Below are 27,677 nucleotides of genomic sequence, written 5' to 3'. Positions count from 1 at the left end.
AAGACAAAAGAAGGGCCAATTTTATGGCCAGCTCACTCACAAGACATTAAAGTTATGTTCAGGTGAGGTGCTCTTCTACAAAGACAAACCAGTTCCCTTGTGTGGTAGAAACAGCCCTGCTGTGAGCATCCTGTCTCAGTCATTGCTACAGACAACACTCATCACTACCCAGAGCACGCTCAAAGCTTTAGTACCTTGTAAAGGTCAGCCTGGCCATCTTTTTGGATTGAAGATATATTTCATCCTTGCCATACAGGGGTGAATCATGCACCTCAAGAATCATGCACAGGGGTGAATCATGCACCTCAAGAAGATTTTGGTGGCACTGAAACTACTGGGTAACTCTATGTTTTTAAGCAGTAGTTGATGTTTCTTTTGAACATTTTTTCTTCTGGAAAAAAAAAAAGAATTGGATATTCTCCAAAAATCAGCATCTGCAAACAGCTGTTTATATCCCAAAGCCAGCACAGCACAATCAGTATGTGAAAAGGGTAACAGATTTTGGAAAGCAGTCCTTGAACTCTATGTTATAGCCAGCTATTGCTGTGAAAAGTAACAAGAAATACCAAATGCCACTAAACTCAGGTGTGTCAGAGGGTCTAGCAGAAATCTGAAACACTGAATAGATTAGGCAGACCATTTTTACCTCCCTCATAAGCCTAGCAGAACATGTCTTTTCTTCTGTGTTTACATGGCATCCAATGGAGACTGAGGCCACTGTGTGTTACTGTAATAAATATTTACTTGCTCATTTAGAAGCATCCATAGGACATAGTACTGAAGGGTCACAGCTGAGAAACAGGGGTGAAATATTGCAAAACTGATTTTTTTGGGGTTTTTTTTTGCAGTAGATTTCTGTGCCTCTCAAAGACTCACCTTTAGAGCAAGAAAGCCAGGCTGTCAGAGTGCTTGCTAAGAGGAGAACCTGGAACTTGCAGCACAAATAGAGGAAGGAAGCACTGGGGCAGCTCTCCACTTCTCCTGCTGGCTTACTCAGTTTTCTGTGCAGTGGTTGTTCTTTTCTTCAGCTAAGGATTGCTGGGTCTTGGTATCAGCTGAGGAGATGTGTCTACTTCCCTGCTTTTGCCCCTTCCTCTGTACTAAAAGACTCAGTGGTGGCAGTGCAACTTGGCATGTCACCAAGACTAGAAAAAAGCAAGATGATGTGTGGAAAGCTCAGAGGAGCCTGGGCTCCACTAAAGAGTATTTCATACAAGATTAACACCAGGCAGAAGTTGCTCTACCTGAGGAAGAGACCATCCTAGTCAGCTGCCGTGTGATGTAGCATAACAGTTAATAAGGAGGAAATGATTTCTGAGTCAAAAACATGGAACTCAATCCCACAGGAATTATGTTCAAGGAGCTTACACAATTTTCAGTTGGCTGCGTGTCAATGGCTGAATTCCACAAAAGACAGAGAATGTACTGATTGGTAAAAAATGGTGAAATAAATCAAATAATAGATCTAAATAACGGTTTCTATCTTTTTCTCACACAGTTCTATTTTTCAGCAGTGTTTCCATGCAGCAGAACCTAGGGTCTCAGCTAGTCACACTATAAGCATAAGCCCATTCAACTTTTAAAAATAGCTGCATCGTTTTAACTGCATCGACTTTCAGCTCCTCCATTTAAAGCAGTGCACATATCTAGTAGATTATTTAGCATTAATTTATGCTCCTTCAAGTAAGTTCAGTGAGGTACCTGTGCAAAGCATCTGCTAAAAGTGAGCACACCTTTGGTAGAGGTCTATACACAAATTTTGAGAAGGAAGGAAGTGGTTTGGTCACAGGACCTTGCCAAAAAGTGGATTTTTTTCAGGAACATTGTAACATTGGTAAACAAACCTTGAGCACCATACATGTGTTGCCCCAAACTGACAGGCCCTGGGAGGGCTTCAGTGGAGGAGTGTGCTGTGTCCTGCCTGTCTCCCACCTGCGGAGATGGGAGTCATCCCACGCCTGCCTTGCGTGCAGCAGTGGGCAGCTGCAGCCTCCTGTCTGGATGCGCTGGGCAGCACGTCCCCCTCCAGGCAGGCTTGTTATCTGCCTGGAAGAAACCCCCCCATTGCCTGCAGCCTCAGGAGCACTTCTGTTAGCCATTAATTAGCACTGTGGCTGGTGCTGGCCTAAGCCAGATGGAGGCCTTTGCCCAGTGCACGGTGCTCTGCTGAAGATCAGATTGACACGAATGGGGAAAGGAGCTGAGACACAGAAAAATGCCACAGCAAGTTTGCCAGTAGTCAGATGGACACTTTGGTTTGAATCATGGCTTGCTTGCTGCTTTCAGTAACTTCTGCTGCAGTCCTGTCTGCTCCTGACCCTTTGCTTCTGGGTTTGCTTATCATTATTGGCACTCTGAGACCTTGGTCTTAATGAGCAAACTCTGGTCATCCAAAATATTAATATTTATATAAACCTGCTGATTGTGGAATTGTCCTGAATTTATGCTATAACAGCTATTGATTTGTGTTCTCTCTTCCCCTCTACTTGAAATCTCAAGGAGTGACAATCAAAGGACATTGCTTTCTCCACATGGAAGTCATGGACATCCATTCCAGATGCAGACTACTGATAAAAACGGCTTCTGCCCTCTGGAATAAACACACCTCACACATAACAATGCCCCATTTGTCCTTATTCTTTAATTCTAAGGCTGAGACAGATACAATGATATAATTTGCCAATTAACTTTTATTTTTTTGGACACTGACAGTGGGGCCAGGAGGATGAGAAGGTAAAGCCTTCTTACCTGAACTTCTGTGGAAGCTGATGCAAACTCCCCTTAGACTGGCTCCATATGCACACAGAAATGGAGACAGACAATAAAATCAAAACCACTAATGCCACAGTTGTTAGCAATTTCATTTTAGTAAAGTTTGAAGTGGAATGATCTTGGAAATGGAGCAGTCCTGGCAGTGACAAACCTGACCCCAGAACATCAGCTATAAACCACCTTTGCACCATCTGTGCTAGTGGAACACAGTGTCCCACTTTCTGCTCATCTCCCCACCCTCCTCAGCCACCACTCAGAGTTCCAGGCAGGCTGCAGCTTCAGCCTCCTGCCTTCCTCCTTTTCTCACCATCATCGTGGCCAGCAGTAATGCACATTTCAGTACAGGTGCACTTGCAAAAAAACCTCTCACCTGCTTCCTCATCTTATTCTTCTAAGGATTTCTTTTTTCTTTCCTGATTAAGCTGAAGGGAATTAGAAGCTCATTGATGTGTATTCCATTGGGCAAAACAAAGTGAAAAAAAGTGTGCAGGCTATCCCACAAAACATGTATAGGGCTGAAGGAGACAGGCAGGTAAAAAGGAGCACTCAGTGATTCCCAACCTGTGAACAAAGCCACTTTGTTTAGTTGGGGACGAGACTGGAGCTGGACCCTTCCACCCCATCCTCACCTTTCCCACAGAAACTTTCCCAAAATCCCCTACCCATGGGCATTTCTCCATGGTGGGGAGAAATTCCCATGCAACAAGAGAGCTGCTGAGTGAAGCAGCCATGGGGAATGCACCAAATACCTTGTTCCCTGTGAGATATGGCTGAGGAGGCAATTTACTTTCCACTTTCCTTTCAAGATGAAGTATGGCTCACTCTACCACTGCTTAGGCTGTACTTATTCCACAAATAAAGATTTTCTGTCTTCCATGTGGCAACTTTTGCCCTGAAGTCACTGTTTAAAATAAACCTCAGAAGCAGAGGCAATGTTCTTCTAGCAGGTGCACAGCTGTGAGCCTGGACAGCAGATACCCACCAGCAGTGTACATTCAGTCCTGGTGGGAGAAACACTTCCTCCTGGATTTCACCTCCTAGCATGTGGGTGGCTGTGCAGCAGAGCTGTCCTGTCTCTCTGATTCCTCCCTTCCATTTGGTGAAGGTGCAGAGGAGGCAGACTTTGCTGCAAAGCCTTTCTGCTCCCTCTGTGCTCAGCCACAAGAGTCACAGCCTTGGGAAGCCTCTCCAGAAAGGTGCCACAAGAACACAGAGTCACCCAGCTCTTTTCTTTCTTTATTTTTTTATTGAAAGCTTCATCAAAGAAAACAGAAGTTTAAACCTAACATCCACTGATCTACAGAAAGCCCCAGGAGTGGGAAAATGGCAGCTATTTAGGACTGTGTTACAAATGGAAAACATAAAAAAAAATCATAGCAGTACAGATCTTTCAGAGACATTCTGAGACATCAGCACACAGATGCCCATATAAATAAGATTCATAATTTAAATGTATCACAGAGGTTCTGTATTCTACATTTTGGCTGCAGTGAAGTCTGTAAGGGCTGTAAAGAACCTCTGACCCATTTTTGTGATGCATGTTTTCTTGATAGGAAGTTCATCTGCTTTCAAAGCTGCTTTGATTTTTCTTACAGATAGAATCTATTCATTCTCCTTTAAAAAGGAAAACAATTAAAAATTCCTAAATGAATTCTGTACACTTCCTGGTTTTACATAAAATTGTTTTGCCTCAAAAAGATAGTAGAATTTTCTTCCACTCTGGAATACATCATATTTAATAATACTTCAATTACATAAACATCATGTTCTCTTCTTTAGGCTGTATTTTTGGGCTTTTAAAAATATAACTGACTGTAAATTTCACCAAATTCATAAAATTATTATCCAAGAGAAAGACACTTAAAGGCAGAAAATTAACGTTGGGCAGGTACTCTTTTAAGGACAACAGATCCAGATCTTGGAAGGTGCTTACACCTTGCAGGCTATGGACCTACAAGGAAAAATGGATTTGTGAACCTGTCAAGGGCTGACATTTTCCACTTCATTACACATTTTTATTAAGGTGAAAGAACTCAGCTGTCACTGTTGGGGAATTAACAGTTGAACTGAACAACTTCAATAAACTCAAGAATTTTTTCTTATCATGGAAACCTGAACCAGTGCTGGGATTAATTTCTTTTACAGCTTTACTCTCATAATTTTTTGTTCAATTTTAACCAAGAGCATGTTAATAAAGGGGAGAAGAAAGGGTCTCTTCTGCCTGCTTTGAGGCACAAAGGTGAATAAATCTCTGGGGTAAATACAGAGCTCTAGCCTATTTGGGTGACAGGAGCAAGATAGAAAAAGTTGGTGCTCTTTTTGAGAGGAAAATAACCCTCCTTACTCTGCATCTTTGCTGCTTGCTGAGATTCTAGAAATCTGCTCCACTGAAGGGGAGGAGAATTCTGCTGCTCACTCAGCCCTCCTTCTGAGAAAGTGTGCGTGCATGACTGTGGGTATGCATATTAGAAATGAAAGGAGTCCTCGTTACTAGAGTCAATTGTCATTGAACAGAAAAGACCAATGCACCAAATGTCAGCAGTTTTGTTGTTTTCTGGTTTGCATTTCCATCACACCGTGACTGTTTTCTTGGTTCATGTGGGTTACCGAGAAAGACCAGGAAAATCCCCTACCCTAGGGCACTTCTTTTATATCCAGACCAATTTCATGTTAAATAAAGTTTTGAAAGGAAATGTTGACCACGCGTGTATCAAACATTACTATCTTCAACTACCACATTTGGTCTCATCACTAAAAATGGATTGATTCATTACTTTAAGCACATTATCACTCTTTAGCATGACTCTTGCTATAGGTGGAGTTAAGTGAGTCTGCCTAAACCTGTTTTGCTCATGTCAACCTCAGCATTAAAATGAAGTGGCATGAGGAGCACCATCAAGCTTAAAACCATGAAGCATGGCAATTTTTTAAACACTTAGGATCAGTCTCAATCTTCAGTACCATAAACAACATAATATAGATCCAAATACTATGACATATTAAAAATAAACTTTATTACAATGCAGGCTTCCTCAAATTTGCTGAGTTTTGGTACACATACATACATAAATAATACCCTTCATTTGATTTTTACTTGAGTAAAAATCCATTCGAATGCTATAGTCCAATTGCCCGTTGAAAGTTTAAGCCCTCACTTCTCTAATGACCAGCCTTTATCTTCCAGGTTTGGGCATGCATCCATAGCAGAAGATGATACAATGTGATGCAATTGCTCTCAGATATGCCTCATTCTGCATTACGGTGGATTTCTTGACCAACACAACCAAGGCAGTCTCTTGGTAAACAGAACTACACAAGTAAGCACAGGCTAAGGACATTTCAAGAGTCTGTTTCACCAGAAGGCAAAAAGAGGACATTCACAACTTGAGGCCTGACTGTCACAGGTGAAAAGTGCTTACAAAACCAGCAGTAGAGCCAGATAGGAAGAAGAGTCCCTCTGCAATCTCAGTGGGAACAGTGAGATTTTTTCAGTGCCCTGATCTACACTTGGGTCAGCACCTGCAAATATAACACTCTCTTCAGTTCCACTGTGTCTTTTTTTTTTTTTCCCTCAATGTTAAGTGACAAGCCCAGGTATTCAGAATTTTCTAGCCATAATTCATAGTTTTCTGACACCCCTTTTGTATTTATCTTTAAAGGTAAAAAAAAAAAATTACCAAACCTGAACATCCAGATTTGATTATTTACAAGAATTCAGGTGTGATGGAAAGTACGTACGCAGTTCAGTTTATGGATTTGATATTACTTCTAGACCTCTGGGCCAGGCACCATTGCCTTAGACATCTAGAGTTGCTTCTGCAATCTTTCAGGAACTCTCCTGATATTTAAAGCTAATTTGGCAAGACAGACAAAAATATTGACTTTACAAATTCAGGTCTTCAAAAAAAAAAAAAAAAAAAGGAAACCAGAAACTAAACAGAGCATAACTATAAACCTTCAAAAAACCATATTAGCCAGAACAAACATAAAGAAAACCAGTTTAAGGTTTCAGAGGCCACCAAGTGACAACACCCATGCAGCAAGTGTGCTGCTATTTCACTGTTCACTTTTATCTCATTTTTAACTTTTAGAAATGAGTTACGACTTTCTGAGCATTTTGTAAGTTCCAAATAAGCTTTTTTCTTACCTTATGATCTATGACTGTTTATAATCAAGGCTCACAGTGTTTACAATTCATAGATTTCAAGTACCAGTTCACTGTTTTTTTTGGGATCAGTAAGATGATGAATTATATTTAAGGGGTCCATTTTCTTTCCTCTTCTTCTTCCTCTAGATCTTTGCTTTGTTTCTTTTGATTTCAAACACTATTGAACATTATAGCATGGAAAAGAAAGGAAACAATTCTAATACAGAATGCACTTGAAACACTTTAAAGTGACAGGCACTGTGATATCATGTTGCCTGCCTAGCTTAATAAAAAACACTGAGATTGTTTAACTTTGCTGAAAAAAATAAGAAAAATGTTTCTGAATGTATAAATAAAGCAGCAGAGCTCTGAATAGAAACAAGAAGGTACCTCAGCATATTCATCAGCCACATGGTAGCTACCTTGTAGCCTCATTGTTGATAGTAAATGAGACTTTTTGTGTGTCACATTAGAACTAACACAGAAACAAATGTCTTTATTTCATATTTAACTGACTTGTGCCTGGGGTTATCTCCATTTGTACAAATAATTCAGAGAGAGACAGAAAGAGAGTATGTGTAGAAAGGAAGAAAATAAGGCTAGATTGATTTTTTCCCTCATATGCCCTCTAAAGAAAGAGGGAACCTTTATCCAAGGACAAAATTCAAGTGCCCCTCTCAAAAAGCAACAAGTAATGAGATAGCACATGAAACAAAAAGAGAGGTTTGGGGTTTGTTTCTGAATTAAAAACACGTTGTGGATGATGTTGTTCTTTTACTTTGGCATCATCTGGTTTTCAGAAGTGTTGAATACCAACAACTACTTTGGAGGAAGCAGAAGTTTTATCACTTCTGAAAATCAGGCCCTCTTCCTATGGTGAAGAACCATGTGAACTCCCATTTCTCTCTTTTCTGTGTTGCATACCTAGCAGCATTTACTTGGGAAACCCCCTCCCCCCTCCCATTATGTTAAAAAATACGATCTTGCTTTATCAATTTAAAAAAATAATTGTGTTCTTTTTCCCAAAAAAGTCAGGTTAGGGAAACACAGACCTCTTTTTAAGATTGGGCAGCTGAATCAGATTGATCCAATACATATGTTTTCATTTTCCTTATTTTTAATGGATACCCTGTCTCTAATCCACCACAGTAAATGTGATGAGCCTTCCCCTCTCTTCTGGATGGAGGAAAGTTTAAAAATGTTTGGTTTAATATTTACACATAGATATGTGTGTATGTATGTATATATGGAAATGCTGCTTCACTTCTGCCTCCTTAAGGAAAAAAATCATCTTTTGACTTCCTTCTCACCTTTTTCATTTGTCTGTTTGGAAGAAGTAAGGGCCGTAATCAAGATTTATATATGGAAAATAACTGTCATTCCTAAAACAGGTTTTGGTGGATTAAATTTAATTTTTTTTTTTGCCTGATCATACTAATTAGTGATTGTCAGCCAACATATTAAGACAACAGAAATCATAGCAGAGAAGAACAATTTTTAACTTCCTGCCTGCATGACAATACGACATAATTTTCTAAATTTCTGCTTGTATGGGAAAGCTAAAATGAGAACAGATATCAAGTTTGCTTTCTCTTATATCTACCTGGCAACTCAAATGCAACACTGAGAAATAAATGCACAATTAAGGTGGCTATGCATGCTGGACGATGACAAAGACTGAGGTGAAGAAATGAATCGGTATGTTAGAATTCAGAAGGAAGACTGTTGTTTCAGTAGAAATACCAAAGATCAGGTAATTAAAGAGAAAAACTCCCCAAAATTAAAGCCTGCCTGAACAGATTAGTTGGTAGCCCAATCCCCCTTGCTTTGGAATGTTCTCCAAAGCACATCATCAAAAACCTGGACAGCTTCTGATACCAACTATTCTGAAATTTCCACTACAAACATATGCAGTATGTAAAACACCAGTGGAAGATAGTTTAAACAAACAAGAAAGTAAGAACTGGTCCGGCCATGTAGGTCAAATAAAGATTAAAAAAAAGAAAAAAACCCTCTATCTTCTGGACTGCGTTAGGGTGTCACTTCATCTTTGGTATAAAATAGGCCATCCATAGGCTGCATTTGTTCACAACTAGGAAAGACTACAGAAATTGTCAACAATTTCTTCTATCTATTGCTTTTTTTGCACTTTTTTTGACCATAAGCTCCTATCTACTTAAGTTTTTTTAATGCTCTTAAGCTAGGTTTTTGCAATGTGACAAGCAAAGCGGACTAAAAACTTCTTAAAGCTCATAAAAAAGACTGCAGATAAAAAGCACTAATGCTTTTGCTAGCGATCACGCTTCGTAAATAAAAAAATCTGCATTCTGCAAGAAAAAAACCCTGCATTCTCTATAATGCAGCAAGTTTTTTTCTCAATTCAATAACTTTACTGTAAAATGCTTTAGCCTTCTAGATTTTTTTTTCTGTCAACACTTAAGACAAAGTTCATAAAAGTCCCAGCATTTTTCCAATCCTTTCAGTTGCCACAGTTCCTTTTATCATCAACTTTTCTTCAAAAGAAGAAAATCATTTTCTTTTAAACTGTACAGTTTATTTTTTGTTCACCCCAAAAACTCAGTCTATTAAACTTCTGCACCAGCACCGGTGTGAGCAGTTTCAATTCATTCTCGGGTTTTCTAACAAGACGTTGACAGCTTGCCTTGAGAGCCTTTGACGTCCTTAAAATTAAGGCAATTAAGATTCAAGATAAACCTTACCTAAACGTTTCTTTTAAAAAAAACCAAAAACCAAAAAACCAAAAAATACTCTAGATTAAAACAAGAAGAAAAAGAAAATGAGAGAAAAAGAGTAGCTTAATTTTTGAGGAAGACAATTGGTTTTCATCGCAACTTGCTCCCTCTTGACATCATCAGTTTTTCTGCTTAAAAAAAAAAATCTAGCTACACCTCCAGGTAAATTCTGAATTCAAATGTTCGTCCAGATGAAATGTCAACCCAGCATTTTTCCTCTGGGTTTTTCCTTTAGTTGAAAAAAAAAAATAGCAAAAATAAAATTGTCAGACTACATGACGGAACCATTTGCACAGCACATAAAAACACTGTTTTGTTTTCGTTGGGAAAGGTAGAAAAAAAAAAGCATTCATTTGACGCCTGTGCAAACTGGAAGCCAACTTCTTGTTCAGTGAAGTTTCTCCATTCAAGGCAAAGATTTCAGACCGACATTCTTCAGTCCTGTTTATTGTCTGTAAAAACAATTGAGTTAAAGTGGTCATTAAGTCAAAACAACTTTGAAATAGCCTCATCTCCTTTTTTTCCACCCAATTCCCTTTAAAAGTTATCCAAGCTAAACTAACTTTACAGCTGTTTAAATATGAAAACACCACTAAGCTGAAAATAGTCAGGCAAAAATAGGGAACTCCTACTTTGGGGACATTAACACATCCTAAGCAGATGAATTTACTCTTTGAATGCTAGGCATTAATAGGCAGTCTAACTACACTGAAATGAGATGAATATATGGCTTAACACTGTGTAAATCTTTCACAGGTAATTCAGAAAGAAGGTAAATATTTTCATAATAATAAGTGCCACTATTTATTTTGGGTATTAATAATAAAATGAAAGATAAAAATTACAATAAAACAATACAACCAATTTGCTAGAAAGAACACATTTTCTGATGGCAAGAACAATTACACTGTGGAGCAGTCTGCTTAATGAGCCAGTTAAGGCTAACTTAGCAGAAACCTTCAAAGCAATATTAATTAAAAAATATATATTTTTTTATCATATAGTGTAATATCTTTCTTAATTTAGTGGAGAGAATAAGGAAAATTATCAATCTTTTTCCTCCAGAAGATACCTCTCATTTTGCGTTTTTGATGGTTCATGTTACTTACATCTAGCTTATTTGAAAAAGACTGTATGAGATCTTTAAGAGAGACCCAAAAACTACATAAAAATTCTATTCTGTGTCTAGGGCTATCTGTAAGGGTCAGCTGTTACTTTTCCCAGAGTCTTTAAAGCTTACATGGAAAAAATCCTTTCCTGACCAAAGTTCAATACAAGAAAGTCCAGCACCTTTCCTTTTGCAAACATTAATGCATTTGCCTTGCTGAGTTTAAAATAAATTTTAAAATTAAGAGTTAAATTTGAAGAATGTTGATGACCTAACATTTGCCACAGAACTTTTTGTCTGGGAGTGTAAACACAGAACTCTAATTTTAAATATTAATTTTGCCAAAGGGCTTTTTCATTGCATGACACCTGAAAATTAATATTTTGGAAGTTAAGAACAGATTTATGTGGAATGCAACAATTAACTATTGTCTTCAGGTTTTCTATGCATAATTTCTGGTAGGACTACTCAAGTTGGAAGCTCACCTCCTGAGATTTTACTGCCCCTTTGGGTCAAATGGCTGCCATAGGTGCAAAAGTCCAATATCACCAACACAGCACATGCCTTCTAATCTAACCTGGCATTGTTTGCCTACAAAAGGCTCCAGAAAAACATAATCCTTTCCACATTTAAAATCAGAGTATGTTGTCCAGCAGAGTTTTGCTTGGAGGTAAGAGAATATACTTTTTGGGGGCAAGGATATCCATTGATCTCCACTGATCTCCACTTCATAGTCTTCATGCTTTTATGTGCAAAATTAAATATTTACAAGGAAAAAGGGGAGTAGGGTCTAAAATAATTAAGGTGATTTCCTCATAAATTAGATTCCTCTGCTCAGAATCAAGGGCTTTTTTTTGTCTACACAATATGTAGCCAGGTTTTTGCCATGAAGTTACCATTTCTGAACTCTGTGGGTGGGATCCTCAAGTATAGCATTCAGCATATTAAATAAAAGAACACGTATGCTGATTAGAAAGTGGAACTTAAATTCCAAGTTTCATGGTTTATTTTTACTTACAAAGAGAGTACAGAGTCCTTATACCACCCAGTTCATTCTTAGTACATTTTCTCTCCTTCGTTGCCTGCAATTTCATGATTGTTGCAAAGAAAATAAATGTAAGGAAATATACCATTATAACTTTTCTCCTGACTGATCAGCTCCCATGAAATAATTTTATATAGTCTGCCTGTTCCTTTGCCTATATCTGCCAAAATCATTATCCAGTCATGTTAATTACTTTCTTATATCTCACGTTGACAATCACCATTTTGTATCTGGCATGATGTTTGTTATTAATAAATGTGCCCTTTGAAAAGCAGAGTAATAAAATAATATTTTAATTATAAAAAAAAATTCACTTGGTTTTATATTAAGGGTTACTGGAATATTTCGTCAGAAGTTAATTTTTAAAGACAGAGATTGTGTATATTTTCGTTTGTTTCTACAGCTTCCCACACTGCATTTCTGCCTGCAACTGGCAGTTATAAATAGAGGGCCAATTTCAGACTAAAAAAAATACTGAAATAAGCACAATAAAAAAAATCTGTGGTGGATCTGCCTGTCTGATTAAAAAAGAAAGAAAGTCCTCTGAATATAAATGCCAGTGCCATTACAAGTATATTCATCGCTGCAAAAAGGCTGTAGCTGACAAGGAAAGATGAGGGATCTCATTTTCAGGGAATTCACCACATGAGCAAGAAACACAGCATCCATTTCAATAAAGAATTGCAATGTAGTTTTCTCCTATGCTGGAAAAATGCCAGAATCTGCAGCTCACAGCTACGTTATGAGGGCTTCTAGACCTAAGTCCTTTTTCTTTGAGATGTAAGAGAAAGGGAACTGAGACACAAAAATCGTCAGGTCCAAGTGCTACAGAACATACTCATTAAAACAAGTCAACAGGATGGTAGAGACACATATTTCTCTCTTTGCCTTTTATATGCTGTAAGTATTTTGCAATCATTTATTTATAGGTGCTAGAGAGACTGGCAGCAAGAAAGGATAAGCATACATAGTCTGTGTCTCCAATTGGGTAGCTTGTGATTGATTGTTTTTGCAACATGTACATACAGATATAGGCATGATATAAATAGTCTTCTCTTTTATTGTGGTCAAAACCACATAAATCTGAAACCATTTGATACTCATGGTAGACAAACAAATGCATCTTTCACTTCCAGAGGTCAAAAATGAAGTAAAGCAATTGACAAATTGTTATAATTCTAATCTTTTCTCTACCAGCTCACATCTGATGCCTCTGTAAGTACAGAGTCATGATGCATTGACTGACATATCTATCATATTTCTTGTCTGGCTATTTCTCTACTTTCTTCCCCAAGATAAAACATGTATAATTCTATTTTCAAAGTGATGCTGGTGTTCAATATACATGTATTAATGAAAGACTGGATTTGTGCTTCCTCCTAGAATCTGACCAACATTTATCAGTCCCAGTGAGTATCCTGTCAATATGAAACCTTCCCTTTGTAAAGATTTTTATTGTAGCAAAGAGAAGTTGTGTTTGAAGAGATTATTCTGAAGATGAAGGGACTCTTTAGAAGTTCTAAATACAGCTGTCAGTTTATAAAGTTTGAACTTTCCAAGGTATTCCATGAGAAGTAAACAAAGGGAGCAGAAGAATGGAGACAGACTGAACAGTGCTTCTACCCACTTCCTTCTTATCCCTCTTCTTCCATTTCCAGGTTCTGCCTACTCCGTATCTGCATGGCAGTTTTGCACAATCACAAATACCAACTTGGGGTAATTTACACTGCTTCATTAACTACACTTTCAGGAAGAAAGCTTTACATGTGCCAGTGTGCGCTGTGCCAATATTTTCACCACTGCAAAATTTAAGCCCTTTTTAACCTCTGATGCCAGATGCTGCTTTAGCCCAGCATGATGATTGTTAACACAGTTGTTGAGATCCTTCTGAGTCCAGAAAAGCAGCAGACAGTTAGAGAGCATATCACTGTGGGCAGGAGCTCAAGGACATTTTGCCAAATTGAGAACGTCAGCCAAAACCTTTTGCTAATTACAGTGCTATATATCCAGAATTCATCAGAACTTAACAAAGCTATTCAGAATTTATATTTCTGAAAGAGGGAGTCAAATTTGGCCTGCTATAATCAAGAAGCAAACCCTTCCGACTCCAAAGCCTATGCCTACTTACTTAGACTGTTGGTAAGAATATGCAGGCGCATGTTCACTGGATGTTTCCACTGTCATCTGTTGCTGTTGACCACTGGCTTCCTGTGATGAAGATGCTACTGTCTGTGGAGAAGTATCAGCAACAACACCCTAGGGAATCAAATGAGAACATGAAAAACTTACTAATTTTGCTCATGGCAGTGAATTATGTAAAAGAGCTCAGCACCAGCTCACCTTTCACACATTTCTCTAGAGATCAAGAGAGTTTGAGGTAGCAGAACCACATGCTAACACAACAAACTCCATCAGTTTTAGAAAGCTAATTCAGCAACAAGAAGATTTCTCAGCCTACCAGCAGAACTTTGCTCTCACAGGTTGCAGCAAAAAACACCCTCCTCAAGGGCAGTTCCCTGCCCATTTAAAGCTAGAGGCAAATCTTCTGATTCTGGTGGATTCTGGGTTTTACTTGGCTTTTTCACAATGTATACATACCTCTTCTAATTATTGCTTACCTAGCCCAACTTCACAGGGAGTTCACATTTATTTTGTTTGATTTAAAATGCAATAAAGGCAGAATCTAGACCCACTGCTTTCCACTTTACTACACATCCAAATGAATTTGAGTCACCTTAGAAGAATGCTGTCCTCTTCTATACGCCGTCTCTATGCATGTTCCCTTCAAAAATAAATTTGCCTTACACTAAAGACTTTAATCTGTTAAGTCAAAGCTCCAATGAAGTTTTGTTTTGTTTATATGTTTGCAAAAAGTAGATAAGTAAACACATGAAAGATTATATTCATGAATGTAAGATTATGCACAATTCCTTATCCTATTTAGACAGTCTGAACTTGGTTTAAGTTTTTTGTATGCTTTCAAAGCAAGATACATTTTCTTTCCTCTACTCTCATGCTTGGTGTGTTGGTCTCATGAATAGCAAGTATCTTCAGGGAACATGCTTTATTACTCTATTGCACACAACAGAGCCAGAAGAGGGAGCACAAAGCACTTGCTTTGTTTTTATTTGAGCCTCGTGTAAACAACAGGTAGTTTATTTTAAAGCATCTGTTAAAATATCAGTTTCATTTTTCAGAAATTCTTTATATCTATTGCTTAGCAGACTGCCAGTATTATCTTTTTCTGTCTACTTCCTTGTCTTTATCCTTCTCCTTTTGTCCACCTCATCTTGAGATTGTAAGCTCTCTGGGGCAGAGACTGTATTTTTTGGTCTCTGCTTGTGGAGCATCCAGCATGGTAGGGTCCTGGTTCATGATGCTACATGAATACAGATAAACATTAACAATAATCATCATCACTGGATAAGAGCAAAACAGGCTGTAGATTCAGATAACATTTTGATTATTATAGTAGATAATTAGGACATTGAGTTACTTTAGAAGGCATGACTGTACTAGCGAGTGATAGGGAGGAGGGCTCAACAAGTAATTTAAATTAACCTTAATTCTCATTTGGACAGGTCAGCATGGTGTGCAGACAACCCCATGATATGAACCACTTTCTATCCCACCATGTCCTTTTAATTCAGATTTGTATCTGCCTGATTTAGACTTAAGAATGGCAATTGAAAAGAGGCACTCACAGTGCACTTGCAAACAAATGAGGTTTAAGGCAAAATCATACCGAGGCAAAAAAGACTGAAACATAACCAGCTCAGTACAACAGAACAGCAGGAGCCTTTCCTGTGGGACCTTATCTGGGAATAATTGCAAAGAACCAGGAGAAAACAGGATAAGCCCACTTGACTGCTGGCGTGGCTTCCACTAACACTAGTGGCTTCCACTAGTGGCGTACCACTAACTCACATCCTCAAAGCACAGAGTAGGAATAGCACAAAATCCAAAGTTCACACAGATGAAGACAGAAGTACAGAGACCCTGGCACTCCTTGCCTTACCCCAGAGTAGGGCAGAAGTTGTTAATGAAAGAGGGTAGTGCCAAAGAGAAACACACAGGGAAGAGGATGCCAAGGCTCCCTCCTCTCGCTGTGCTCAGCTGCCCTTATGAAGCTTCACAGAAGTGGAGGCCAAGCTGACGCTCTCCCAGCAGCTTGTGGTCTACAGGGTTGAGTAAATACTTACTCATTAGACTGTCATCAGCATGACTCAGCCCCAAGGAGGGAGGGAGCGAATCCTTCCTCAAGGATGAAAAGCACTCAGTCAGTGCAGCATCCTCCATGTCTGTATATACAAGAGGAAGGTTTCCATTGCTCAATCACTTTTTCTGGTGGCTAAATGTTTCAGCAATTACCTATGCTTGCTAAGGACCGCATCAAACCCTCTTGCAATCTTCTCTTCTTGAAATCTCTTTTGGTTTCGTGGTCTGCCTGCTGGGTTTGTTTTCCTGTCTCTTCCCATCTCCCTCCCAAGTACATGGGGAAAAAATAGTCATAATCACTGATGTTTTTATTCCGTGTCCTGCTGTACAACAAAACAAATGCAAAACAAGAGCCCTTGCAAATAATTTAAAAAATAAAAAAAGAGGGGTTAGAAAAAAGAAGGAAAAGGAAAGAAAGAAAACAAAAAGAGAAAGAGAAGTGCAGTCCTCATTTAATAAGCTGGAAGCTTCCAGCCACCACTCCATAAAGAACCTTTAGGCCCCTTTCAAACAACAGGTGCACAAAGACATAATAAGTAAGAGTTCTGTTCCCCCTTCACTCTACTTTAATGGATGGAGATAAACTTACTTCAATAGGGACAGCTGTTGGAGGCACAGGAGTGTACTGGGGAATGTATGTCCCTTGCATAGGTGCAGCAGCAGTCATATACTAGAACAAATCAAAAGCAAATGAACAGTAGAAAACCACAATTAAGATGCATAAAACCATGTTAGAAGAATGACATTCTTTCACTTTCCCATTGAGAGCTTTTAATAAGACTGTAGCATATTATTTCTTTTAAGTGAGGACTTTAGGTACAACTTACCCAGCTATAAAAAATTGTAATATTGAACTTCAAACTCAGGTCATATCTGAATATAGGCAATAGTAAACATCTCTGACAAAAGCAGATTGTTCTCTAAAATTGAGAGACTCCTATTTGCATTTACAAAAAAATCAGTGGAGACATGATAGCAGTGTATATATATATATATATATATCTATCTTATCTGATGACACCTATAAAACATGATGCATGAAATTTGAGAGGTTTATTCCATCTATATTTACCCCATCAACAGCAGAAGTTGGGTTTACAGGGATACAAAGCTGCAGATAGGCGCAATCCAAGACAGGAGAAATAAAGCAAGAGCAAGATCCATCTGGAGTTTCTCCTTTTGTACACAGGTACCTTAGCTAAATTCTTATGGCTGATTCTTACTATCCAGGGATTTTTCCTATGCATTTTGAAACTTGTGCAAATTATTATAGCAACAATTTGTATTAGCTTCTCTGAAAGATGGTCTCTCCCAAGAACTACAAGACAATCTTTTTTAAAATTCATGTATGCATGTGAATTTTGTCATTGCTATGGTACTGATTTCTTTATAGACAGCACTTCTCAAAAACCTCTTGAACTGAATGCAGCAGTCATTGTTCAAATTTTCATATAAAGTATTAAGTCCTTAGATCTATATGTACTTTTCTTTCTGCAATCCAGTCCTTACTACATGTCTTCACTGACAAGAATCTCAGAATGTGCCCAATCCCCCAACTGACTGTATGACACTTCCACTACATGTTATCTTCAAAGACACACCAAAGATCTGAATCAGCCCACAATGTATTTGATGAATTTTAAAATGAGTTAAATATAGCTTTGCTTCCTGGCAGAGCTAGGAAGTGCTTGCAGGATTTTATTCCGCTGTTTATAGTAAAATTTACATTTAAAGCACTCTCCCACCTCAATTTTAAACTAACTGGATGGTTTGATATGCCTGTCACAAACATGCATTGTGAAATTGCAAAGTGGGGTGAAGACTGCAGCAATGCTGGAGAAACGCCTAAGGGAATGACAACAGCATATGTAAGAATCTCACAGCTAAATTCTGAAATATTCTTTCAAGTAGAAGAAAATAAAAAGTATTTAAGTGAAATTGTTTTCTATTAAAAAACTAAGTGAGGATCATATGTGACATAGAAGGCATACTTGCAATATGAGCAGCATATGGTGTTGAGAACCATTACAGTATTTTTCCCCAAATTTACAGTGTTTTCCTGAACTTGAGCAAAGAGACAGGAGTGCCCTCAGTGTCTGTGTGCCTGTATCAGGCCATGCTTTTCTGCAGCTCTTTTTCCTTGTTCTTCAGGAAGAGAATTGAATTCAATAGTGTTTTTTATGAAGGTTAACTCCCCAAAAGCATTAGGCCAACTCTCCCTATTGTACTCAGTGCAGTTGGGCTGTTCTCCTGCCTCACAGATTAAGAGCTAATGAGAATGCTACAGTGGGTTTTGCAGAGCTCCTTCTGCTCCATTCATTCTGCCTTGTAACATGCCCTCACATGTTGGGAAGACATCTGTTGTGTAGCATTGTTCTAAATGTGTCAATAGTTAACATTAACCTAAAGCACACATTCTTAGAGTTCTGCAAAAACCTGCAAGGGTTCTAACATCCATGCAGTCTAACTTCACTTGTACAAATATATAGAAACTTTATTTGAAAATGTTAATTTAAATAATAAAGTGGTATCATTCAACTTGAACTTCTTCTGTTTTCTTCCTTGAACCTGGCAGAAGAACAACATTCAGACTCTTATAAGATGCAGGTGTCAGCCATTCCCTACCATACACCCCATGTGACTTAATATACAAACAATAAACTACTCAACTGCCTTTTAATTCAGATCACTCAATTTTTGCAAAATCCTTTGGCACTGTGTTCTGTATCACAACAATGGAAACTGTCTGGGAATTACTGATGTCTTTGCTGACTCTAAAAGCACTGCTCTCTGTAGTTGTGCAGTTTCTTACTCTATTACTTTTTATCTCTTGAGGCAGATCCTGATCATACTTTCCAGCCTCCTTCATGTTGCTTCTTTCACTGCCAGACAATCTCTAGGGAAAACTGTACTATTAACTTGACTGTCACTGGTGGCCCTGGCCAAAGCCTGCCTGCCCTGGTCTTTTCAGATACTCACACCTCCTGGTTTAATTTTTTTTGCAGAAGTTTTAACTGAATTCAGCCAAACAGCAATGATTTAAAGCACTGGAGACCAAAGCTTTCGAGTTACTTGCCAGACTCCCTGGAGAACTGTAGGAAAGTGACTTCTCCCCTGCATATAACACTGCATGTCTAAATATCTAGTACTAATAGTGGATCAGTTTTTCTGAAAAATCCTTTAGAGTTCTATAATTAAAAAGAAAACTGTTGTTAGTCAAATTAGTTCCACCAATGGCACGAATGAAGTCAAAGTACTTGTGGCAAAGATTTTGGTCACAGGAAAATTTAGCCAAGGTTCAGTGCTACAGAATACTACTGCTTTATAAATGGCCCTGGATCACACAGCAGCAGTGGTCTGTATCACAGGTACACACATGGTGCCCTTTAGTGGAATGTCCAAACACATTTAATGCCTTCCTCTTTACAAATATAAAGATACACTCACCATTTTGGGCAAGAGTTATTGGGTCAGCAATTAAACATGTTATGGGGGTGTGGTGGTTTGACAGGAAATATGTTTTCTGAGATGCTGTGGTCAGGCCAATGGGTGCTCAGATTTTAATATTGGCACCTAATGTGGCCATTGGGACATTGGGTCCGCCTCTGAGAACACGGGGTTAAAGCAGGGCTCTCCCCTGGGAGGCTCCCTTGGGTTCCGGTCAGGGAAAGGTTCAGAGCTCCCCTGCCTGGCTGCGGGCTGGGTGGGGCAGGGGCAGCCATGGGGCCGGGTGAGGTAGGCCCAGGGGCAGCCATGGGGCCGGGTGAGGTAGGCCGGGCCCTGGACAGAAGGGAGGGGAAGGCCCCTGCAGGATGGAAGGGTGGAGGAGGAGCACTGAGAGGCATCGGGCAGCCACCCCCTCCCCAGGAGAGACAGAGAGAGCCTGTGCCTGTGCTTGAGCCACCTTGAAATTTAATAGTGGCCGGCTGAGAAGGAGAAGAGGGGGTGGCGAGAAGGTGCCTGGCTGGGCAGCCGTGGGAGTTCCGGACAGACAGAGCCTCAGATTTTTAACCCTTTTCTTGGATGATGGAAACCTTACAAATGCTAATCCTCCTGGAGCTGAATGAGAAGAGAGATAGAGATGAGGTAAGAGGAAATGCGTCACAAGAGAAATAGAGAAGAACTCAGGTGGAAGAGATGATGGAGTAGCTTATGCTGGACTCTTTTTGTGTAGCCATGGACAGAGCCATGTTCCTTGTGATACAGGGACTGCATTCTAGGGGGAGGCAATGCCTCAGGACCAAGAGGGTTTGGTGTGGGTACCCCTCGGCCCCAGGGGGTGAAAAATATGGGGGGGACAGATGTCCCAAAGTTGGGACTGTGCCTTTTTGGAGTGGGACAAAGCATCCTTAAAAGTCGACCCTAGAAGCAGCTCTGGTCCGTGTTCAGTGGTGAGAGCACTGGACATGAAAGGAAGAGGTCACCATTGACACAAGAAGGACTCCTTCTCCTCTTGATGAACTGAGGATTGAGTATTCTGAAGGGTGGTGCCGGACCGAGAGTCGATGATTAGGGGGATGTATTGAGAATTTGTTAGGGAGGAGGAGGAGGAGATGTATTTGTGAAGTTTTCATTTTCCTTGTGTGTTTCATTTTTTTCCCTTTCCCTTGTAGTTTAGTTAATAATTTTTTTTTCCTAAGTAGGAGCCTGCTTTGTTTATTCCCGGTCACATCTCACAGCAGAAACCAGGGAGAGGGTATTCTCATGGGAGCACTGACATTGTGCCAGTGTCAAACCATGACAGGGGGGTTGGAACTGGTTCTCTGTCTCCAGAGTCTCACTGAAGGGTTCACTGAGGTTCTGTAAAAATCTTTACCAACCTATAAAGGCCAACTACTACTTTGTTCTCAGAGACACATAATTGGTAGTATCTGAAGTTCCCTCACATGCAGCACAATGGAGTCCCAGCTGAGACCACATGGATTTGGAGGGTCTGCCCTGCTGGATCAGTTTCTACTATGGGAAGTAGTGCTGGGAAGCTGCTTTAGCTTAGTTTGTTTACTAACAATGTAATGAAAAAGGAGACATTAATTTTTTTTATAACTGACGCTAGCTCAAGCAAGTTTACATGTATTTCTTTCCTTTGTGAACTACATAATCCTAATTCTCTGATCTCACAGGATAAATAAAGATTACACAGTGCTAAGGCACAATGTCAGTGTTGATACTTACAACAATGGGTTTGGATAATGCAAGAGTTGAATTCCTTGTCATGAATATTCATGGTTGGTTGTTTAGCAAAATGTTTCCTGAACACTGCTGTTTAGCAGCTTCCATATTCAGCACACAATGAGCCCACTGGAATCTGTGTCTCTTCCTGGGTCCCCCAGACCCTTTGCCTCCCTATTCTATTAAAAAATGCGCTCTGAATCTGTTAAAGTGAATAGCATCCAGGCTAGGAGGTGGAAAAGGTATTCAGAAATTATTATGAGATTTAAAGAAAAGTTAAATATGTACTCAATTTAAGACCACCCGGGATGAAAATTCTAGTCTAAGGACATCCTTGAGCTGAGGGACTCTGTTATAATGCAGCTCAATTTGGATTACAGCTCCTGTAAATATACATATTCTGCACATGGCTTCCCATCTACCTCAAGAACATCATGTAACTTGGAAGTCGGCAGATGGCAAACACAGAAGACATCTATGTCAGAAGGCCACCACTGACATTTATTTTCTCTGTGAACCACACTCAGTACAGTTCTTTATCCACACATATGTGTGAAACAGAGTCAGCATGACTCACATGCTCAGCTCAGCAGCACCCAGCTACATCCACTAAATATCAATATTATGAGCACTGAAAGGAGAGAATCTGAAAAACCCAAATGCATCCTTTCTTTGTCATGTGTTTCCATCAGGATTAAAGATCCTTGTGCTGTGATGTGATCAGTCATTCAACAAGGTATGTGCAAGGCAGAGGAAACCACTGTTCATTCTTCCACAGCTGTACAGGCTTTGTGGGTCTAAAAGTAGAAGCTGCTCATTTCTGACAGTAAAATGAATAGTGACTCTACAGGCAGAGATGATGGATCTGGAGGTTATAAGGGAGCTTTTCTCAGCAGTCTGATCCTTTAAAAGCCAGTAATTTCTACTACAGAAATCGACTACATTGCTGGTGGCAACAGCTCCTAATTTGCTTGTAAACTATTGTTTTCTTCATACAGAACAGAGAATGAATGTTCTCAGCACTGAAGACGTGCAGTATTATAATATGATTCATGCTTTATGATGCCCAACTGCTTAATTCAGACTGCACTGATCAGGTACCAATGTAGTCTATATGCTACATTAAGAATTCTACTCTTGTCTTTTCCGATGGGGTTTTTGTTTTTTACCATTTTGAAACAACTTAAATGTGTGGGAAAATATGTAGCTAGAAAACAAGAGTGTTGATGTACACTTACACCTCTGTTCTTTCAGAACCTGCCCTCTGTGACTACAAAGAGTTAAATGCCAGGAGGTAACAAATGAGGAGGAGGGTTGAGGGGACAAAATGAGATCCCTCAAGAAGGATCATGTTTAATTCAGAGAGTAACATCACTTCTTCCAGATCTGCAAACAGCAGGGTGTCCCAGCCTGGCTCCAGCAAGGATCGTGTTAAGCCTGCAGCAAACACCAAACCCATAAAGGTGATGGGCACTGGGAAATAAAAAAACAGGAGGAAGGCAGCTGCCTGTACCCAACAGAGTGAGGGAGCATGCTGCAGTAGGATAATAGGATTTACCCATCAGAGGTGGAGCTGAGTCACCTGCAGGGAATTTGCAGGAGCTTACATTGAGACTGTGGCACAGGTAATGTCCATTTATTCATCTGCCCTAATAAGCTCTTAGCCTGCTTTTCTCAGGCCCAGGTTAATGCAGAGCCAGGCATCTGCCTAACAGCTGAGGTACATAGCAAACACCCCTTACACCAGCCATTAGTTACTGAATTTGAGCTGAGACACTGCCTGAAAGAGTGCCTCTTGCAAGACCAAACTATTTCATTTACAACACCGGAAGAGTTTGGCTGCACATTCTGTTTAAATTCTGAAGGCCATCATTAACAGAATGTATAAGAAACCACCCTAAAGTTCAGTTCTATTTATAGGCCTAGTTGCCTATAAAATAACACAGCTGTGATTAGACAGAGGCTGCTGCAGATACATTAACTCTCTTGGTCACTATGAGTACTGTGGGATTCTAGAGACTGACAACAGTTGATAATCTGATCAATGTTGAATAAGTTTCCTGGTATAAAGAAAACAAAAAAGAACTAACAAAATGAGATAGTAGCAGATATGTTGCAGTAAATCTGGAAACCTCAAACAACACTCAGAATCAATTGACTTGCCAAGCACAAACAGCGATGACCGAGGAAAAAATGTTTAAGAAGCCTTTTATACATTCTATGTGCAAATGCTTTTTTCTGGTGTTTTGCTTTGTTTTATGTCAATGTATATCTGTTGCAAGAATCAAAGGTCTCTTTCCTTCTATCATCAGCCTTCATGTTTCTGAGAAGACAGGGAGCCTTTTCACTCACGGTGAGAGCCAAAATGCAGAAGCCCTGTACCAGACTATGCTGGTAAACCCTTACACCAACCACCACAGCCTGCTAAAGGGAGATTAAACAGGATGTCTAACGTGAGCAAATGCTAAATCATGTATCTGAAATAAGCAAGGTTTCCAGAATCTGGTCTTCAATGACTATTTGTGGTTTCCTATCACCACATGAGCTATAGTACAGTGATAATGACTTAGCTTTTCAGGATTCCCAGAATTAATGCCAGGTTTGTTTCTGCCTTTTTTTTTCTTTTTCTTTTTTTTTTTTTAATCTTTTAAACCATCTGAGAAGTCTAGACACTGCATCACTAACAGAATTATGTGAAAACATTTGCATTGCTGGAAAACTGAAGGAAATGAGTCTGTTGGCTGAATTTATTTTTATCTTTTTTTTTTTTTAATCTTTTTTTTTAACCCCATGAAGGAAACGTGCCCTTCCACTTTCAAATCTCTTTCCCTGCAAAGAACAAAAACTGCATCTCTCTTTGACCATTGTCAGGTGGTTATAACTTTAATGAAATATGGAATAAAACCACTGCTTTTTTCTCTCTGGTTCCACCTTCTCATTTGAAAATACCCTGTTCTCTGATAGAAAAGAACATTGTCTTGCTGTGTCCTCTTATCCCATAGTCTGGCATGGAGATACGGGAACTCAGGAAGAGAAAAGGACCATCTAGTTCATCAGTGCCAGTGGCAGTTCAATGAAATACAATATCCAGCTGCCACAATTTTCACTTTAAACTTAAAATATCTTTTGCTACCCAGAAGCATTCTCATTTTCCAGCTCAATCCTGTACTTATTCAATAGCTGTTATTAATTTCACTTTCTCCCAATTAAAGAATGGGAGAATAAATGATACGAAGTTTTTGCATATATTACAATAATTTTGCTAATAATTATCAGCCAGGCCTAAAATATAATAATATAATTCCATTTTACCACACAATTACCATAGTTCTATCAAGAGCAGCTCTGTCATTCAACAGAATCCCATTGCTGGGCCACTGCACTCATTGTTCAGATAGAGAATAGAAATCTTCACCGAATTTAACATTCCTTCCCTGCTGCTCAGTAATACAAATGTATTTAGGAATGCTGGCTATCAATTCCCTTTCAACCTTCCTAATGAGATGTTACCTAATTCTCTGAGCATGTTAAATGAAGGTAGAGAGAATAATAACTTCAAGAACTATATTTGCAAACTAATCTCCTTTTCTCTTCAGGAGTTCTAAACATCCTTCACAAATCCCTATCTGTGGAAATCAGAGTAATACAAAGGTATAGAGGAAAAAGTGCAGATGAGCTAACCCCCCCCATAGCTAACAGGTCTTTTCTTCTGTCTGAAATTCAGTCCTGCTACTAAAGTACAGTGATCAGGACTAATCAGATAAAGACTATTTCGAGTAAATAAATATGAGAACAGTCAGATACCCACATACAGCTGTGCACCAGCTCTCACTAGCATACACTTTGTAAAAACTGTAGTGAATGTAAACAGTATAAACAGATAAATAAAAAACCTGGCTCATTCACTTTAACCACTTTTTAGTCTAAAGGCTGGCACTAAAAATGAACTCAGTAAAAGTCTCAAACCACTTCCAGATATCTCATCAATGTGTGAAAAGGGTGAAAACAGAGGAAAACTCATCAGGATATGAATATAAATTCCAATTCTGATTGCATCTTTCATTAATTGGAAACTTCCTTTAGGCACTTGACCTGAGGGTGCCAAAGATCCTTGCAGTCCATGTGAGTGTACCAAGGCCCGTGATAGTTTCACTCTTCCTTGTGACATAGTAGGTGGGGACCCATGGAGACTGAACAGAAATGTAAACTGATCCCCCATGTATGACTGCATATATGAACAGCCCCAAGATGTGAAAAATGCTTTTTTTCATCATTTGAATAATACCATATGTCTGATGGATACGTTTGCAAGAGAGGAAGACTTCTGTGCTTAAAACAAAGACTCTGGCAATTTGTTGTATTTTCTTAATTCTTCAGTTCTTACATGTTTCTCTACAAGCAAGACTTTTTTTTTTTTTTAATACCCTCTGTGTTCCTGTTCTATGAATGCACATTATGAGCTCTCTGGGGCAAGTTTCTGAGCACAGGTTAATGCCTGATTTATTACAGTCCTGTCTGCAGCGCCCTATATAAAATCAGGGTATAGTGACTGTATCATAATCATACTGCATCAGTTTTGGTCAACCAGGGGTGGCAATCACTGAGATTCTGTGTGAGATTCACACATTTATATTCTTCTTTCAGATCTTATATACTGGAGAATAAAGGGGTGATGCAGCAGAATTATAACTGTGGCTTCTGATACTTAAAAATTCCCTATGCACCCCTTTAATTGAAAATTCTTAGACATTTCCATTTAACTGCAATTCTGCCAATTAGTCCCTGATGAATGGCTGCTAGTAAGATGAAGGCAAACTGATCTGTACATTTTCATATTTTCAAAATAAGTAAAAAAAAAAAAAAAGTGTCAGTAAATCTCTCAACATATAAGCACACTGAGCTATTATTAATAACACATCTGTTTATATGAACAAATTATTGTTTTCTAGAGGTAAACATGTCTTCTAAATGCTATTATATCTCTGTGAATGTTAAGAGTCTAAAGAGAAGCAGACTGCTGTGTGCAAACGTGCTGTATGGTTAAAACAAAAGGAGAACTGCTTAGACTCTTTAAATAACAGTTGCTCATCAATCATCACATGCACTTTCCACTGCTCTTTCAGACCAGGGATAAAAGTGGACAGCTCATGGGCCAGCTGTCTAAGAATGAAGCAGATGAAAGCCAAGACAATTAGTTGGAAGCTAAACCAAACCAAAAAGAACAGTAAAAAGAGACAAAAGGGCACATGAATGTTAGTATTTCCAGTTTTCCTAGAAACAGAAAAATTTCAACATCTCCTCCATGAAAAGGTAGTCATGCCAGGGAGAGGAAAGGTAATAAGATAACAGAATTACACCACCAATGTACACCTGGACATTGTTAAGAGCAGCTAAAGCATGATATTCTTCAGTCCTTTATCTCTAAAAGATCCTTAGAATCCAAAATATTTGGCTAAGTATCATGAAAGATACCACTGTGGGAAGGGAGGGCAGGGGAGGGCAGGGCAGGGACCATTTCAATACTTCATAAAAAACACTGTTGTTCACCAGTACCCTGCATGCAGAGATGGAGGAGAAGTTGTCAGTTCAGTGAGCCTGAAACACCTTGCAGACATCACCTTCTGGGGCTTACCCTGGAAGCCAGCAATGGCATTAGGGATGCCTTGCAAGCTGTCCTTCCTGAGTGGATGGTGAACATGCACCCACAGTCCAGGCTTAGGCAGGGGGAGACACGTTCCTTCTGGGAAATGCTGGGCCCTACGCCTAAGGATACAAGGAAAATCAGCCTGCTCATGGGCATGTGTGGATAAACATCCCCCAAATCATGCACTCAGGCCTTCCAGAGTGCATGATTTGGGGGATGTTTACCCCAAACACAGAGATGATATGGTTAAGTAGGGAGTTTACAAGACCCAAGAGCCCTGCTTCATCTCAGCCCTCATGTGAAGCTCTGGGATGTCCTTACCTCTTCCTACACATCTGGAAACTGGCACTACCTCTTCAGTCTTCAAGCCAGTACCCTGCTTTTTTTCCCAGGACAATCCCACCAAGTTGCCTCACCAAAGTAACATTCCTGGGGTTTTCTGACTTGGCTGCCAGACTGATCTGGCCCTCAGTAAGCAGACCTGTAAGCTGACCCAATAGGAGGTCTGGAAGCCTGCCCAAAGCACTGGACATGCTGAGGCTGCTCTGGAACATGAAATCCTGGGAGTGTTTTGCAGCTGCTGCCTGAAAACTGACAGAAACCAAGATGGACATTTAAGCCAGTTGGCAGCTGCCAAGGTCTTGCAGACTAGATTTTGTATTGGGAACAACATGAGGCATTGTTTCTGAAAATTAAATTCTGCTTGGAATTTCTGGCTCAAGGGAGAATCTTTCTGGTTTGTTCTGAGTTTTTAGAAGATGAATCAGAATGAAACCAAATTTCATAAGATTGATTTTCCACAAACTGGAAACCATGAGTGT

General features: G+C 39.4%; 1 protein-coding gene across 6 annotated transcripts in view; it reads right to left on the bottom strand.

Annotated features, from left to right (window-relative positions):
* Positions 1–3,998: 3,998 nt before the first annotated feature.
* RBMS3 (RNA binding motif single stranded interacting protein 3) overlaps positions 3,999–27,677 on the bottom strand; it is a 707,113-nt gene continuing 683,434 nt past the window's right edge. For 3 of the 6 annotated variants that reach the window (XM_071429410.1, XM_071429414.1, XM_071429415.1), the window contains 4 exons: positions 16,633–16,713; positions 13,954–14,081; positions 11,799–11,862; positions 3,999–10,124 (listed from right to left, as the gene is read on the bottom strand). In XM_071429410.1, coding sequence (XP_071285511.1) covers positions 11,817–11,862; positions 13,954–14,081; positions 16,633–16,713 — 255 coding nt within the window. In that variant the 3' untranslated portion in view covers positions 3,999–10,124; positions 11,799–11,816. Of the gene's footprint in view, positions 10,125–11,798; positions 11,863–13,949; positions 14,082–16,632; positions 16,714–27,677 lie in introns of those variants that run through there. The other 3 variants (XM_071429413.1, XM_071429416.1, XM_071429411.1) reach the window with 2 other exon arrangements.

The sequence above is a fragment of the Agelaius tricolor genome, unplaced genomic scaffold (genome assembly GCF_023055355.1).
Source record: "Agelaius tricolor isolate 1412-34295 unplaced genomic scaffold, bAgeTri1.0.p SCAF_6, whole genome shotgun sequence".
NCBI classification, from domain to species: Eukaryota; Metazoa; Chordata; class Aves; order Passeriformes; family Icteridae; genus Agelaius; species Agelaius tricolor.
The sequence above is the reverse complement of the archived record's forward strand: the minus strand, read 5'-3'. Positions and strand labels throughout refer to the sequence as shown.